General features: G+C 43.4%; 1 protein-coding gene across 2 annotated transcripts in view; it reads right to left on the bottom strand.

Moving 5' to 3' along the window:
• Positions 1-6,993: 6,993 nt before the first annotated feature.
• The window catches only part of LOC135488065 (hematopoietic prostaglandin D synthase-like), a 38,468-nt gene continuing 28,586 nt past the window's right edge, over positions 6,994-16,875 (bottom strand). For both annotated transcript variants that reach the window (XM_064772472.1, XM_064772464.1), the window contains exons 4-6: positions 13,365-13,573; positions 10,380-10,484; positions 6,994-9,479 (exon numbers count right to left, since the gene is read on the bottom strand). In XM_064772472.1, the coding sequence (XP_064628542.1) occupies positions 9,315-9,479; positions 10,380-10,484; positions 13,365-13,573 (479 nt within the window). In that variant the 3' untranslated portion in view covers positions 6,994-9,314. The remainder of the gene's footprint in view (positions 9,480-10,379; positions 10,485-13,364; positions 13,574-16,875) is intronic.

Genomic DNA, 16,875 nt, shown 5'->3' with positions numbered 1-16,875 from the left:
TGGTTGTGACTGACTCCAACATGGTGAGAAGATTGAGACAATTGCTCAGAGGCTGAATAACACCTGGCCGCTGCCACCTTCCCACTGTGTTTAATAGCAAGACGGTCATACCGTGTTGGCGTGTACGATTTGATCTGGTTAATACTACCTCAACTCTCTCCATGGAGTTGCCAGTTGCACTGCAGTCTGTTTGTGACCGTCTCAACCTTCTTTCCATGTTAGCAACACTGTGCTGTTGGAAGGTCTAAGTTTGTCTGGTTGTCATTGACTTAACTCTCTTATCGTATTGGAATGACGGTGGAGCAGCCAGGTTCAAATTCGTGTCGGTTATGACAATCTTGCTAACGCCGTAGTAAAGCGACAGCCAGGCCCGTTTTGATCTGGAGGTGAATGTCTCAACTTTCTAACAGTGTTGGCAAGGCGATCCGATTTGATCTGGTTGTTACTGCCTCAACGCTCTCTCCGGAGCTGCTAGTTGCAATTCGTTCTGGTTGTGACTGTCTCGGCACTCTCACCGTGTTGGCAGTAGAGTAATGCTGCCGGGTCTTAGTTGGCCTTGATTTGACTGACTCTAATCTTTCATTGCATGAGAAAGACAGTGGAGCAGCCAGGTTCGATTCGTGTTGGTTGTGACCGTCTTGCAAGCAGAGTAGGAAGAGCTGCAAAGTCCGATACGGTCTGTTAGTAAATGTAATTCGGTCTGATTGTTACTGCCTCAACTCTCTCCTTTGGACCACCAGTTGCAAGGCTTTCAGCTTGTGACCGTCTCAAATATCTAACCGTGTTAGGCACACAGTTGTGCTGCCATGTCGAAGTTGGTTTTGTTGTGACTGTCTCGTCTATTTCATCGTATGGACTAGATGGTTGTGCAGCCTGGTTCAATTCGGTCTAGTTGTGACTGTCTCTATTCTCTCACTGCATTTGCAACGCGGGGGAGCTGCCAGGTTCGATTCGGTGTGGATGTGACACTTCTCCGAGCGTGTTGGCGAGACGGTTCACGGAGACCGAATTATACCCCAGGCAGCTCCACAGTCAGACCATCACGGTGTCAGAGAGCGGTGAGGGTACAACAACAAGACTGAATCTGGCATGCCAGCTCCACCGTCCTTCCCATCCACTGCGACAGATCAGACAGCAAGACGGTGGAGCAGCCATGGCAGGGTTCGACTCGGTATGGAGGTACAACTTCTTGTGAGCGTTACAAATTTATAATCTTATTAGCAACAAAGTGTTGTTGCCAGGTCAAAGTTGGTCTGCTTGTGGCTTTCTCACCTTTTTCATTGCATGGACTTCAGGGTTGTGCAGCATAGTTCGATTCGGTCTGGTGTCTCGATTCTCTCATACAATTTGCAACGCGGTAGAGTTGGTAGACCCAATGCGATGTAGTTGTGACTGGCTCTAGCCCTCTCACTGTATTTGCAACGCGGTCGGGAGCAGCCAGATTCGATTCGGTCTGGATGTTACACTCATCTCTCCGAGCGTGTTAGTGAGACGGTATACGGCGGCTCTCGGTCCAATTCGTCCTGGTCTCTTTCACTCTCATCGTGTTGGCAAGATGGCTGTGCAGCCAGGTTCGATTTGGTCGGGTTGTGTCTCTCTCTCCCGATGTCACCCACAAGTTTGAACAGCCAGTGCCCCTCACTCTGATTGTAGCAGTCTCGCTGTGAGACCGAGTTAAACCTGGCAGCGCCATCGTCGGACCATCACGGTGAGAGAGAGATGATTGAACCACAACCAGACCGAATTTGGCATGCCGGTCTCACGGTCCTTCCCATCCGGTGAGACAAGTACAACAGCACTAAAGCGGCTGAATCGGGCTCACCTTTGTTGCTGCAGTCTCGTTGTGAGACCCAATTAAACCTGGCAGCACCAGCTACAGGCATCACGGTGAGAGAGTTGAGGCAGTAACAACCAGACCTAATCGGACTTGCCAACCCGGTGAGAAAGTCGAAAAAATTGCTAAGATGCTGAATAGGACCTGACCGCTCTTTCATATTGCTACCGCCTTCCCACTGTGTTAGCAAGGCGGTCACATCGTATTGGCAGGTTTGATTTGGTATGGTTTTTACTCCCTCAACACTTTCCATGGAGCTGCCAGTTGCACTGCGGTCTGCTTGTGACCGTCTCAACTTTTTTCCATGTTAGCAACACAGTGCTGTCGGAAGGTCGAAGTTGGTTGGTTGTGACTGTGTCAAGACGTTGGCTGCACCAACGTCGATTCGTTCTGTGACTGTCTTGCTTTATAATACACAGTGGTAACTATACTAGCAGCAAGACGGTCTGGAGATAAATGTCTCTACTTTTTCACAGTGTTGGCACGACGATTCGATTTGGTTACTGCCCGGCTCAACCTCTCTTTGGAGCGGGCTATTGCATTTCGGTCTGGCTGTTAATGTCTCAACTCTCTCATCGTGTTGGTAACACAGTGATGCTGCCAGTTCTAAGTTGGTCTGCTTGTGACTGTCTCAACACTTTAATTGTATGGGAAAGACTATAGAGCAGCCAGGATAAAATTCATTCTGGTTGTGAAAGCCTTGCCAGCACAGTGGAAAGACGGCAGCAAGACGGTGGAGTGGCCAAGTTCGACTCGATCTCTTAGTAAATGCCTCAACTTTCTCACCGTGTTGGCATGTGCGATTCGGTCTGATTGTTACTGCCAAAACTCTCTCCATTGGCTCCCAGTTGTAGGGTGGTCAGCTTGTGACCGCCTCAAATTTCTTATCGTGATGCTGCAAGGTTCAAGTTGGTCTCTTCCTGGCTTTGTCATCTAAATTTTATCGTTTGGACAAGACGGTTGTGTCGCCTGATTCGATTCGGTCTGGATGTGACTGTCTCGATTGAATCACCTAGTTTGAGTTGCTCTGCCAAATTCGATGTGACCATGACTGTCTCCAGCTCTCTCTCTCACTGCATTTGCAACGCGGTGAAGCTGCCAGGTTCGATTGGGTATGAATGTGACACTCATCTCTCCGAGCGTGTTGGTAAGACGGTAGACGGAGCCTGGCAGCTCACGGTCAGAGTGATGAGCGGGCCTCGGGCAGACCGAATCGGGCATTCCGTCTAAAACCGTCCTTCCCATCCGATGAGATAGATCAGACACCAAGACGGTGGTGCGGCCAGGTCCGATTCGGTCTGCAGTTGCACAGGTCTTGGTGTGACTGTCTGAGCTCACTCTCCGTGTTGGCAGCACGTTTATGCTACCAGTTCTAAGTTGGTTTGATTGTGACTGTCTCGGCAAGACTATGGAGCAGCCAGGATCGAATTCGTTCCGGTTGTGACCATCTTGCTAACGAAGTGGGAAGACGGCAGCAAGATGGAGGAGCGGCCAGGTCCGATTTTATCTGGAGGTAAATGTCTCAATGTTCTCACAGTGTTGGCAAGAGCAATTTGGTCTGGTTGTTACTGCCTCAACACTCTCTCCGGAGCTGCCAGTTGCAATTCGTTCTGGTTGTGACTGTCTCAGCTCTCTCACCGTGTTGGAAGCACAGTATTGCTGCGAGGCCAAGTTGGTCTGGTTGTGACGCTCTTAATTGGTAAGACGGTGTATCAGCCAAGTCAAGTTGGTCTGGTTATGATTGTCTCACATTTTTCATCTTATGGACAATACGACTGTGCAGCAAGGTTCGATTCGGTCTCGTTGTGACTATTTTGATTCTCTCACCCAGTTTGTAACGCGGTGGAGTTGTTTTACCCAATTCAGTTAGGTTGTGACTGACTGACTGGCCGTTATTTCCACTGTTAAAAATCTCATACATGTCCTTTAATTATGATGTTGGCCAAATAAATTACAAATTACAAATTATAGCCCCACACTGCATTTGTAACGCGGTGGAGCGGCCATGTTCGATTCGATGTGGACGTGACAGTCATCTCTCCGAGCGAGTTGGTAAGATGGTACATAGCTCCACCGTAAGACCATCACGGCGAGAACGATGAGAGAGCCACAACCAGGCCGAATCAAGCATGCCGGCTCAACCGTCCTTCCCGTCCGGTGAGGCAGATAAGACAGCAAGACGGTGGAGCGGCCGGATTCGATTCGGTGTGGATGTGACACTCATCTCTCCGAGCGTGCTGGTAAGACGGTAAATGCCGACCGAATCATTACACCTGGGAGCTCCACGGTAAGGCCATCGTGCTGAGAGCGATGAGGGAGCTACAGATAGACCGAATTAGGTATGCCGGCTCCACCGCCCTTCCCATCCGGTGAGACAGATCAGACAGCGAGATGGTTGAACGGCAAGGGCCGATTTGGTCTGGTTGTTAATGCCTCAACTCTCTCTCTCTGGAGCTGCCAATTGCAGTTCGGTCTGGTTGTGACTGTCTCAACTCTTTCATTGCATGTGCAAGACAGTGGAGCAGCCAGGTTCGAATTATTCTCTTGCTAACACTGTCGGAAGACGGCAGCAAGACGGTGGAGCGGCCAGGTCCGATTTGATCTGGAGGTAAATGTCTCAGCTTTATCAGTGTTTGCAAGACGATCCGGTTTGGTCTCGAGGCTGGTTGTTACTGGCTCAAAGCTCCCTCCGGAGCTGCCATTTGCAATTCGGTCTGGTTCTGACTGTCTTAGCGCTCTCTCCGTGTTGGCGACACAGTAGTGCTGCTAGATCCAAGTTCATCCGGTTGTGACTGTCGCAACTCTATCATCGCATCGGTAAGACGGTGATTCAGCCAGGTTCAAATTCGTGCTGATTATGAGCATATTGCTAGCACTGTAGGGAAACGGAAGCATTGCGTTGGAGCGGCCGGATCCGACTCGGCCTGTAAGTAAAATTCTCAACCTTCTTACCGTGTTAGCATGTCCGCTTCGGTCTGGTTGCTACCGTCTCAACTCTCTCTCTTGAGCTACCTGTTGTGGTGCAGTCAGATTCTGAGCGTCAAAACTTTCTCATCATGTTGGCAACACAGTGTTGCTGCCAGGTCAAAGTTGGTCTGGTTTTGACTGTCTCGCCTATTTCATCGTATGGGCTAGATGGTTGTGCAGCCTGATTTGATTCGGTCTGGTTGTGACTGTCTCGATTCTCCCGCCCCGTTTGCTACGCGGTGGAGTTGCCAGGACCCATGTAAATGTGGTTGTGACTGTCTCAAACTCTCTCACTGCATTTGCAACGTGTTGGTGCTGTCAGGTCCGATTCGGAGTGGATGTGAGACTAATCTTTCCGAGCGGGGACCGAATTATATGCCCGGCAGCAACACGATGAGAGAGTGAAAGAGACCAGGACGAATTGGACCTATAGCAGCCGTATACCGTCTTACCAACTCTCTCGGAGAGATGAGTGTCACATCCAGACCGTATCGGCCCTGGCGGCTCCACCGCGTTGCAAATGCAGTGAGAGAGAGCTAGAGTCTATTACAATCACATCGAAATGGATCTATCAAGTCCACCGCGTGGCAAACTGGGTGAGAGAATCGAGACAGGCACAACTAGCCCTAATCGAACCAGGGTGCACAACCGTCTAGCCCATACGATGCAATAAATAAGACAATCACAGGGAGTCCACCTTTAGCCTGGCAGCACCACTGTACTTCTAACATGATCAGGCCAGGGAAGGTTGAAGACCCCACCAAGTGAGAAACACGAGTAGCTTGCGTGGACTCAACTTCTCGTCGAAGTCGAATACAGTTCTTTTAGTTTTTGTTTAGTTGCTTGGGAAATAATGATGTGTCATCGCCATTTGAAAGTTGAGAATCGATGGTGATTTTCCTCACACTGGGTGGCATGATATGCGCCGAAAGCCGAGGAGACACCCGGGTCATTTTCCATGTTTACTCCACTTCTTTCCTCATCATGTACACTCTAACAATAAGTGGGTTTGATGCGCCGAGAAAAAAGGGCAGCGGTATGAATAAAATAACCGCCAACTTCTATGCAAATGGCATCACTTGGGACCAACAGTGGATCATATTACATATTCGAAAATAATGATGACGGGAACTCCTTGACCTTTCCCGGTGGCCTGTATAAAACTACCTTTGACGGATTGCAAAAACGGCAAAGCACAATATTACAGGTCCTCGGGGACTATTAAACCCGGAACACACGGCTTTGGTTTCACAGTCAATTCGTTTATCAGGTCAATATATGGCGTTACAAAATCAGAAATGATACTCAGCGTTCGTTTAACCCTCTCACGGCTGGATATTTTCCGAAATCGCCACTTTTTCTAATTGTGCATTGAAGACACAACTTGGGCGTTGGATTTATTTGACAAGGGGGATAATGAGCCACCATGCGCCGCCCAATGTACCATCAAATAAATGGTGATCTCCAATAATGATTTCCCGCAAGTGTAGTGAGGTGGTTTTGGACATTGCTTGCGAATTTCAGGTAGGCTAACGGTTACATTCCATTTGGGTGACGTCTTTATTACAGTTATGATTTTTCAATGATTCTGTTTGGAGAAGTCACGGTCCTACTGTAAGCTATTTTTGCATGAAAAGCCAACATTTGTTATGCGAGATTCCTAAACACCCAAGAAAGCGACCAGAACATTTTTGTAAAAACGGCCTGTCCTCACAGGAGGAGGTTCGAACCTCCAATGAAGTTCGATCAAACACTGTCCCACACTCAAAATGGCACTGACATCGAACGAGCAGTTGCCTAGGATGACCAGACGCTTGTGACACAGGGGACACTGCAGGCTGTTTTGAGAAAGCCAAAAAAGCCAGGAAAGAAAATTCTATCAGCTGGTGGTCGCATTTGCATTTCCATCAAGATAAGGCTGGCGAACACTTTTAAATGTCCCCATTGGAAAGAGTCTTCTACCAAATATCAGGGCGATGGATTTATCTATCGCCATGAAATAGGGCAGGAGACTTTAAGGTTCTTTTGACCCGCAACCTTGAATACATCACAGATTAAAGCCGGAGGAATAAAATCGCTTCCCCGGTCTGATCTTCCAACCACTTGCTTCATCGTGATAAATCATTGAACGTACAAACGGCCCGTTTCTTGTCGTGTGATGGATAGAATGACGAAATAATCCTTTTTCCAACTCATAAATTACAAGGTTTATTTATCAATATCATATTGTATAATTTTATTTACAGTTAACCAATAGTCTGAATATATTATTTCTTCTAACAAAAATGCCCCGGCAAAAATGAAAAACATTTCGCGTTTGCTGTAGGCTCTGTCAGATTCCACATAAAGGAGATATGAGTGTTCGCCGCTACTGCAGCTGACTGGCGAAATAAACCGTGCTTTAACAATTGTCGGCTTAGAAGACGACTTCTTCCCTGATCATGACCTTTACGACTTATGACAGGGGCCAGAAAACCGGAAAAACTGAAAGACGTTACCATAGTTGTTGATGCCTACGCAGTTCGTTAAAACATTTAAAAATAACAAGTTTCAGCAAATTTGTATGCATAATAACCGCACTATATACGACATTGAGTCAGAAATGGAAATGTTATCAGTTCCACTGGCCAAACCAAATATTACAAATCTATGGTTTTCGTTCATTCGCAAAATTGAACTCGATATTGCCATACCCCATTGCTGCAGCACAACCACAACCTGCGGTAAACTTATTTTCCCCAAGTCCCGGGTTTGACAAATCGTTGTGTGGATCGACGTCCTAGGGGACAGAGAGAAACGTGGGCATGGATAAAACCTCCTTACCGCAGGTCCAGAACTGGTCTAGCATGGTTCTAAAGAGACGAACGTCCTTCAATGCCACATAAATTGAAAACGCTTAAAATAACCTTTTGTTTCCGGACACTTCATCCCTGGACAACGGGTTGAAACGCAAAGTTTTGTTTAAAATAGAAAAAAAACCACATTAGATTCAGTCAGTACAAATAATCTTATTTACAATTACCAAGAGTTAACATTAAAAAACGAAAAGAACACCATGCAATCGGGATATCTGATTCGCTCACCAAATCGAACCGTTGCCGAGAGTCGGAGCCATCGGACCACGCGGTGCAAACCAATTACATGAACTTTATGCTCTTGTTCAAGCCATCGTTTTTATTGTCGAAAATTTCATCACGATATTTGTTGATCTAGTTGAATTTAAAGTGATTTTTTCTCTCAAAATGACAAAATATGAATGGATATCTGATTTTGAAACCAAATTCTACAGTAACATGCACCCCTGACGAGATACACAGCATGACACAAGTCATGAAGTAGGCCCTAATTCTAGCTCTGTCAACACGAGCGTTATGCCAAAGGTTCCTTCAAAAACCCCAGCACATTTTGTTGAGCATCTCGAAGAGAATTTCCAAACAAATTTACCATATGCCTAAGAAATATCAATGTAGCATCACGTGACACAGTATTGCGCCTGCAAGGAGTGTACATACAATCTTGATGTACATGTACATGTACAGATGATCAACACATGATGAGGGTGTACGTTTCAGCACTTCTAGAAAATAATTCTTGACACAGCGTTAAAGATCACTTATTAGACTGGCAAGGGTATGACATTAATATACAGTGCTAGTCTACAATAAATAAACAAGCTTTAAAAGACAATAGAGAGGTTCAGAACTTAATCTGAGAACGAGAACGGAGGTGACATTTTATCGACGGATATCGTGTTGCCTGTTGTCAGAATTGCATTGAAACAGTAAGTGTTGCTTTAACGTCTGGTAACAACGATACATAACAATCAACATGACTTGATGGCATCAACCAGAGAAAAACGCCTTGATTTCGTTCTCGGATCAAAACCTGTACCTCTCAAATGACGGACATCACACCCCACGGGGTGATTAGACTTGCCTTATACATTACCCTGATTTCAGTACACAACAACTGGATAAAACTGAGCAAGTCATCGATAATGTGGGCGTTAAAATTATTACAAAGTTATCTGTTATCACGGTACATACCGCGTCATGTCAAATCAGATAGAGCACTCCGTCATTCGGTTTGAAGAGCACTAAAACGCCTCGTCATCAGTCAGATTTCATCCAAGAGAAAATCAGCGAGTAAATAGCTTAATGAAGTTACCACTTAGTACATGTCAAGTACCAAGAAGTATTTCAATTAATGCTTCTCAATGCATCATTCAAGACTTGTTAGAAAAGTTTTGGGTTTATAGTCTGATATCTACTTCAGTAGAAGTTATCATTAACCCCGGTCCATCCTGAAAGTTCTTAGTACAGACCTCAGATGCTTAATCAGCGTTACAACCATATCACTTCTGACTGATACCCATTATACCTGGGTGGAGTACGTCAAATTAGAAAAGAGACAGGCCTGGTGTCGCACGCCGACTGTGAGGTTCGTACCAGAGACCTCTTGACTGACAGTCGGAGCCACTAGACCACAGCGGCTCCCCGTCATTCGTAGTTCCTCAATAGTTCGTGATAGGCCTTGTATCCAGCCAGTTAGCTATCCGCGGGAGTGACTCGATTTTGTTCTTGAGGTTGATGAGCCGTGGGTGGTTGTCCAAAGCGTCGGGTACGAAAAGTGTCACCCAACTCATGCAGTTGATATAGTGGAGGTCAGCCCATGTCAACTGAAGTTGAAGAGGAGACAAAATGCATTAGACTGTTACTTTTATAGTTGCCATTGTAGAAGTTTGAAATGTCCTAGTATAGAATGTCCGGATAACAAAGGATTCTTTTGAGTACCTTTTGATATCAGAGCTATTGACGGCTTGGTTTAGAACCATACGCCCTTTAATCCGTCAGAAGAAAATAAGGTCGAACCCTTTCCATGGAGACATTTTTTACTTCTACACCGATGTGTGTCTAATGCTGGGAGCACACACACATACGGGTAAAATAAAGAAAGGAACGTGCCAATCTGTTTTTGACTAGTCCACCAGGGACCAAAACTGAAAACAAATTCTTTTATATAAAATATTTATGGCAGGTAATCCCAGTAAATATACTGTTTGAATATCTTCCGAACACTTTTCAAAGTCAGAGAGGTGAAATTGAGTAAACTTGCTGTTAAGTTCAGTAGCTATGGCAAGTTTCTCCATCACGACGACTGCTGACCTTTGAATTACTGTTCATGTAACCTACATCAGGTTATCTCAGGGATAAACGTTGGGTCTGATGTCTTTCATTATTTGGCCACCAGGGGGCCAAATCCGAACACCTGGAAGTGCTTTAATTTAGTCCTCTAATACTATCCGGAGATTGCCATGCATTTTTTTAATCATTTTTTATCATTCAAGGAACCCACATAATATGTCACCCAGGTATTCGATTTGACCTGTCTTTCAAGTTCACACGAGTCAAATGACATAGTTTGGCTGTTGGATTTTCGTAACTATAGCACTCCTCTCAGTTGAAGTTCAACCACTGAGCTAAATGGCCCCGGGCCGTTTATTTCTATTGGTATACTAGGCTTTCACCGATAATGTTTCGCCGCTGACTCAATCATCTACACGGCCATTCATACTCACACTACTCCCAACGAAGTATTCAGTGTCCTCTTTGGCAAGATATTCCTCAAATTTCTGCATGTAATGTTTTAACGTATTTTCCTTATACTTTTGCAACATCGAACTCTGAAATGATATAATGTTTGGAGTTAGGAGGTAAACGATGATTCTAATTAACTAGGATTAATTAATTGATTAATTGGCAGGAATATTCGTACAGCGTTATAACTATACAGTATCAGTATCAGTATCAGCATTAGTATCAAAAGCGGTTGACGTGTTTTGGGGGAAGTAAAACCATTCCTGGGGTGATTCCCAATTCGTAACTGTTCGGTAGTTACTTCGAATACTGTCCCTGTGGTGGTCAATCAGGTGGCCTATCGTTAGGCAATGAAAGATTACTTCATAAGCACATGTCTGCAAGAGTAATGGTTGATGGCAGACCATGTCACAGAGTTCAACTCCGAGAGGGGGTTCTGCAAGGAGGAGTTATATCCCCTGTTCTGTTCTAAGTCTTCATTGATGACATTATCCTTCTGCACCAACGCATGTTTCCAACACCCTACATGCTGATGACTTTGCTGCTTGGAGTACGGTATCATACTATTTGTGATAGCGTGTAGAATACTCAAGTGGATGTGGGTGTATTCCCCTTTGGGCCGTTTATTTGGTATGTATGGGCACAATTTTCCGATTTTTCACTATCACCTCCCCTCACTCGCAAAAGCGCAGACTACCACCTTCTTATATGTACGTAAGCAAAATAATAGTCAGTTGATACTGGTGTATGTAGTCAACAGCACAGTTGATGTTTTCATGTTGCATGATAAAACACTGTCAAACTTACTTTTGTAAAAAGGTAATGTAACGTTCGAAAACAATAAACACACTAAACCTCTCATCTTTTTCATTACTTAGTGAAAATGCAACGGCGAATGAATTAGAAAATCGTAGCCCCCCCCCCCCCCCCCCCCCCCGCTGGCGTAGGTACTAAATTGACAGCCCCAATCACCAAGAAGGTTTCTTGGATTGACAGACCCGGCAATATCATCGCTGACAGGAAAATTAGCTATAAAATTGCCTCAAATTGATGATGATTAATAGCAGTGCAGAGTATACTTCTTTCAAATTGATAAATCGAGAGTAATATGTTTCTTCTGGCCTCAATAACAGTGTAATAAGTGTGTTAATAAAGAGGTCGAAAGTATACGTTTTAGGATAAACATAACTTAAATGATTTGTGACAGAGACTTAATGAAATAGAGCAGGCACTCAGTGCAGAGATCATCAAAAGTGTTTAGAACATTCGTTCTCATTCAGGTTGTTATGAAAACTGACAGGCACGCCCTCGAGACTAGACAAGGAGTTCTGCCGAACAACAAATCAACCCCCTTTTAATCAGGTTGTTTTACTCGTATGCACCCATTTCACAAAATTGACTGGATCTAGACCCCAAATAGGGCGGCCTGAGAGGCTCGATTCCCATGAACAATCCGGGAACGCAGAATGCGGCATTCTGATTTGAAAATACCACCGCAGCTACCCTCAAATTTTGCTTTCTGAAAACACTGAATATGAATGTAGATTTGCAAATCAGGATGTTGTATTGTCCTTTGAAGTTCAAAAACGCATATTGTGCATTACTCTGTATTTGAAACGTGCAAACGTATTTGAAACGTATTTGAAACGATGCTATACTTTTATTGAGATGAAAAGGTTTGGTACAGTATTTTTCTTACACATCTTCTGAGAAGATTCGAAAAGTCAGAACAAATGAAACAAAACTCATTACAGGAATACAAACTCCTCTACTGGACTCCTCTTGACTTTCTTGAAGTTAAACCGACCGAATTCACCGATAAAGTTCTGAAGGGATTTATCTGGACGAATGCTCCCCCTCGACCCCCAAAAAGAATGCCTCAAAGAGCCAATTCCGGCTTAACGTGCGACAACTAAGTACGTTCGCTAATAAATTCCCAGACGATGTTTTCTGGCCATGACCGTTTTGATAAGATATAATATGATATCCTGACCAACTTATTAACAAATCTGAGTTCATTTTTCGGGTCAATAGTACGATAGAACTTGATGTACCTTTTTGATATCAGTTTGAATGTTAATCTCATTGACATCGGTGCCGAATTGATTAGACTTCAATTACTCTCTTGGTGAAGAGTTCAAAAAAGTGAGACATTCGCCAACCATCTATCTGTTCTTGTAGTTTATAATGTCACATTTTGAAACTATTTCGTTTTATCTATAAACATTGTCAAACAAGAGGCACTAAACTCTGCCTAATCAAAGTCATTGTATAAAAAGTGTTATAATATCGTTGTGGGCAAAGGTGCTTAGTTGAACTCTCGGAATGTGACCAGATCACATTTATCAAAAGATAGGGTGTTGCACAACACTATATTGTCTTATATCAGGGTGGGTCTCACCATTGCTGATGAAACGGGGGTTTAACCCGAATTACTAAAGACGGCTTCACCCGACGCAGTGATGTGGTATGATAATGATGCAGGTAGTATATCAATTCGAAAACGTTCGTCAGTTAAATGGAATTGAATATATCACTAGGTGACTATGATTCAACCTCGGAGTGGGAGTCGGGAGGCTGCACAACCTTTATATTACCTTCCTTCTGTTGTCTCCCTGTTCAAAGCGTTTTTGAGATACTTTTTGAGGTTATTACTCCGGTCTCCACAGAAATCAATCAGGGATTCGATTTCATTGAGCAAGTATGAATTTATAGTTATAGAATGTATTGAGAAAAACTATTTATGGACAGTAATAAGAATTTTCCAACCAAAAAAATAGCCTTGCATAACATTTGCGAAAATGATTTGAATGAATATAGCTAATCGCTCAGATTTTAGTCGATAGGAGTAGAGTAGGGCACATTTGTTGCCTAAATCATTTGAAGTCGCAATTGCAAATGCGTATTCGTCATATCAGTGTTACAGTGTGATATGTTTATTGTTTTCACTAAAATGTTCCTTTTACCATTTTTTCTTTGTTCTCCTCTAAGTATATCGTGTATATAGGTTTCATCATATCTTCTAACGTGTCAACTACAGCATCCACCCCGGCCATTTCCACGGCATCCTTCCCGTAAAGACCGTGCTCTCTGGCAAGAAATCGGGCAATGGCGTAACTCTGGTTGATTTGTTTACCATCGACTTCTAGTATTGGCACTTCTTCAAAGTGGATTGCTGAAAAGATAAAAATAAAACATTCGTTAATGTTTCTGTTGCGCATTGGCTAAAAGGCATGATAGAAATGTTGGCTTAAACCGAGGCGGAATAAGAATTTCTGGGGAAATGACAGCCCCACGCGAGCGGTGTTAGTTGGGACAACTAATACCGACAGTGAGGTATCAATGAGGTATCAATTCAAAGAGTAATAGCCCTTTGCGGTTCTTCATAAATTAAGCTCTAAAACCTTTATTTTCTAAAAGTGCATGCACTTGTCTTGCCCATATACCTGTGCAGCTAATTCGTCTTTGGATTCAAGCTGGAATACATGTACACCATTGTTATCCATTTCAGGGCGTTTGGTTCATGTACTTTTAACATGTATTTTGAAGATGCTAGAAGCACCGTTTTTCACCTTTCAAACGCATATCAACTCCCGCCGCAAACAAGGAAGTAGTAGCCCCCTGAGGTGTGAACTAAATGCCCCTTGTCTTCGAGGAAGCAACTATGCCCACGTACGGCTGTCCTGGCCAGTGGCCTTCAGGAAAGCCTCAAGACGGAATTGGTGGAATGTAACAGTTACGAACTAAAGAACTCGAGGAATTCTCCCCATGATGATAATGCGTGTAATTGCCGTGAAAGCCTGTGTTATTTATCCTTTTTACCTGGTGAACTGTTTCTTTGCCATCAAAAACAACCACTTGCTACAGTAATCATTGAAATTTATGATCACCTTTAGAGCCAAGCATGTTACTAGTATTGCCAACGACGCATATGATTAATCAACGTGTTCTTGCTTTACTGACAGTCATTTCTATTAAACATCAGGGTCGCACAGAGACTTTTAATGCACATTTACTGTTAGCTACATTGTGGAATCGATAGTACCCAGAAAACGCAGGGTCATAGGCTTAGCTGCAAGTCACATACACTTCTGTCCGGCCAGAATCATCGCATTTACTTCATGACAATCAAAATAAAACCTCATTAGCCTTGGTTTCTGATGAGACGGGGACAAGCAAAAGAAACTGTGGTCTTGGTAAATCACCTCGTCCTTATAATCAAATTAGATAGGCGGTCAAGAACTCTTCAACAATCCAACAAAAGAATCTTTGGAACATCACTTCGGTATGGATATATGTCTTTTGTTGGTAGCAATATTGTTTACATTCTTAAAAATAAAACTTTTTGAACCTTTGAAAAAGCTTTGATGGTTTTTCGGCCAACACAAACACGCACCTCGTCACGTAGAGGTTTTTCAGCGAAGTCAAAAAGCCTTTAAAAGGTTTTTCACAATCCCAAAAATCACCTAAAGTTTTTCATTTTACCGAAAAAAACTTTACGGGGTTCACAGTTGTCTTGGCCGAAAAAAAATGTAAACGCTTCTTCAAAAGCTTAAAAAAACTTTTTTCTAAGAGTGTACATGTATTTATGATCAGAGCTAGGGCCATCGAGAGCCACCCGGCTGGATGTCTCGTGAATTTTGAATTATTTGTAAGTAAACATTCTCGTTTCCGTATGGATATGAAAGCGTCATAATATAGTATAAGTATTCGCTGGCTACAGAGTAACGTTTAACAGCAACAACACAAATAATTGGATGTCACTGCAAATGCGTACGGAGAAAAGGCCACGTCAAGGAACACCCGTAAATCAATCTAGCGAAGCCTCAACAAACTATTGGTTGCCATAAATATGTTATTCTCTTGGTAAAACAATAAGCGAAAGATCGACAGGCTCCAAGTGCAGAATATGACAATTATTTACTGTTGTTTACCCTTGGTAATTGGTTGAGTGTTTCTTACCCCGAGGTTGAGCACCAAGCCGTATTTTTGACATGTTGTTCTATAAATATCGCCAATGTGAACGTAAACGTTACTGAAGGGCGCCCAACATTCCAGTGCACTTTAAACACCTGTCAGCGGACTTGAGTCGATGTTGTGTACTTGGTGACCCTGGCTTGCCAGAGGGTGATGGATCAATATTTAGTACCATCTCGCAAACTTGAATTATCATTACGCTGAAGAAATATCATTTCACTTCCTCATCGAAGAACAGCTGAGTGAGAGCAATTGCTGATTGATTTCGATGATGACGAAGCTTTCCCGTGATGATGGCGGTTGTAAGCCTACAAATTGAAGTGCTGAAAGATACAATTGTCACTGAGGCAATGGTACATTAGTTTACATTGGGTGCTTGGAAAGAGAGATTACCACTGACACTGTGGCATCTCGTTGTAAGCCCACATGTTGGTGTGTTAACCGATTTACATGTATTATTGCTGCTGAGGTTGTAAGCCTTCTTTCGGAGAGGCCAGCGATTTGCGATCGTAAGCCGACGATTATTGTCGCACTGGCACTGGGGAGTGTGTTAATATTGAAACGAGTCGAATAAAACAAGCCAAACTGAAGAGCTAAATAAACGATTTAAACCTGAAATGAAAGATCAAGTTCACATGTAATTTTCATTGCATTGTGAGGTCAAGTATGTTCATGGTATAAAATATAATATCATTCACATAGTCTTTTGCACATTTACTATTTTTGGCTTCTTAAAAACTAAGCCAAACAGGTGCGCCGAATGACATCTAATCCTGATCTTCAACTTTATGCTTTGATTGTTTATTTGGGTCGTCTACATGTGTAGTTTAGTTTCTTGTCATTTTGGGTCGTTTAACTCCTTACATACTACCATTACTAGCGTTGTATTTTCTAAAACCAGTTTTGCGCAAAAAAGCGCACATCTGCGCATGTCCTCGGTGATTTCAACGACGACGAATTCCCATTGTTCACTGTCAATTGGCTTGGTCACTTGTCAATCGGTAAAATTTAGCGAATTCCCCGAAGTGAATGCATTGGATAGTCAAATTCCTCTAGTTGTTGCCCGAATTGGCGACAACTCGCAAAACGGAGATCAATGCCTGACTACATGGTCCGCGGGAGCTGAGCGACTTTTATTCAACCTGCAGGGTACATATGATTTTAATGTGTTGTGGGATAGATAACGCGTACCTGACCATAGAAAGCAAGTTATCTCAAGTTTAGGAGATAGAGGGGATAGAACTTTTGTCAATTACTTCATCATTGGATCCCGAATGGAGCTTTGTACAGAAGAACCAGCATCAATGTACACGTACATCTTGAACGGTTGGATTTAGACTCTATAAATGTATTACCAACAGATAGAGACATGGTGCCTTTGAGTGAGATAAGCACATTTTCAAAAGCCTTCTTTTGATATGTTACAGGGAATCAAATTTTAAATTGGTTTCTATGGAAATCAAGGCAAAATACATAGAAAGTCATTTCCAAACACTCTGC

This window comes from Lineus longissimus, chromosome 1 (assembly GCF_910592395.1).
Source record: "Lineus longissimus chromosome 1, tnLinLong1.2, whole genome shotgun sequence".
NCBI lineage: Eukaryota > Metazoa > Nemertea > Pilidiophora > Heteronemertea > Lineidae > Lineus > Lineus longissimus.
This window is presented reverse-complemented; position numbering and strand designations above follow the sequence as displayed.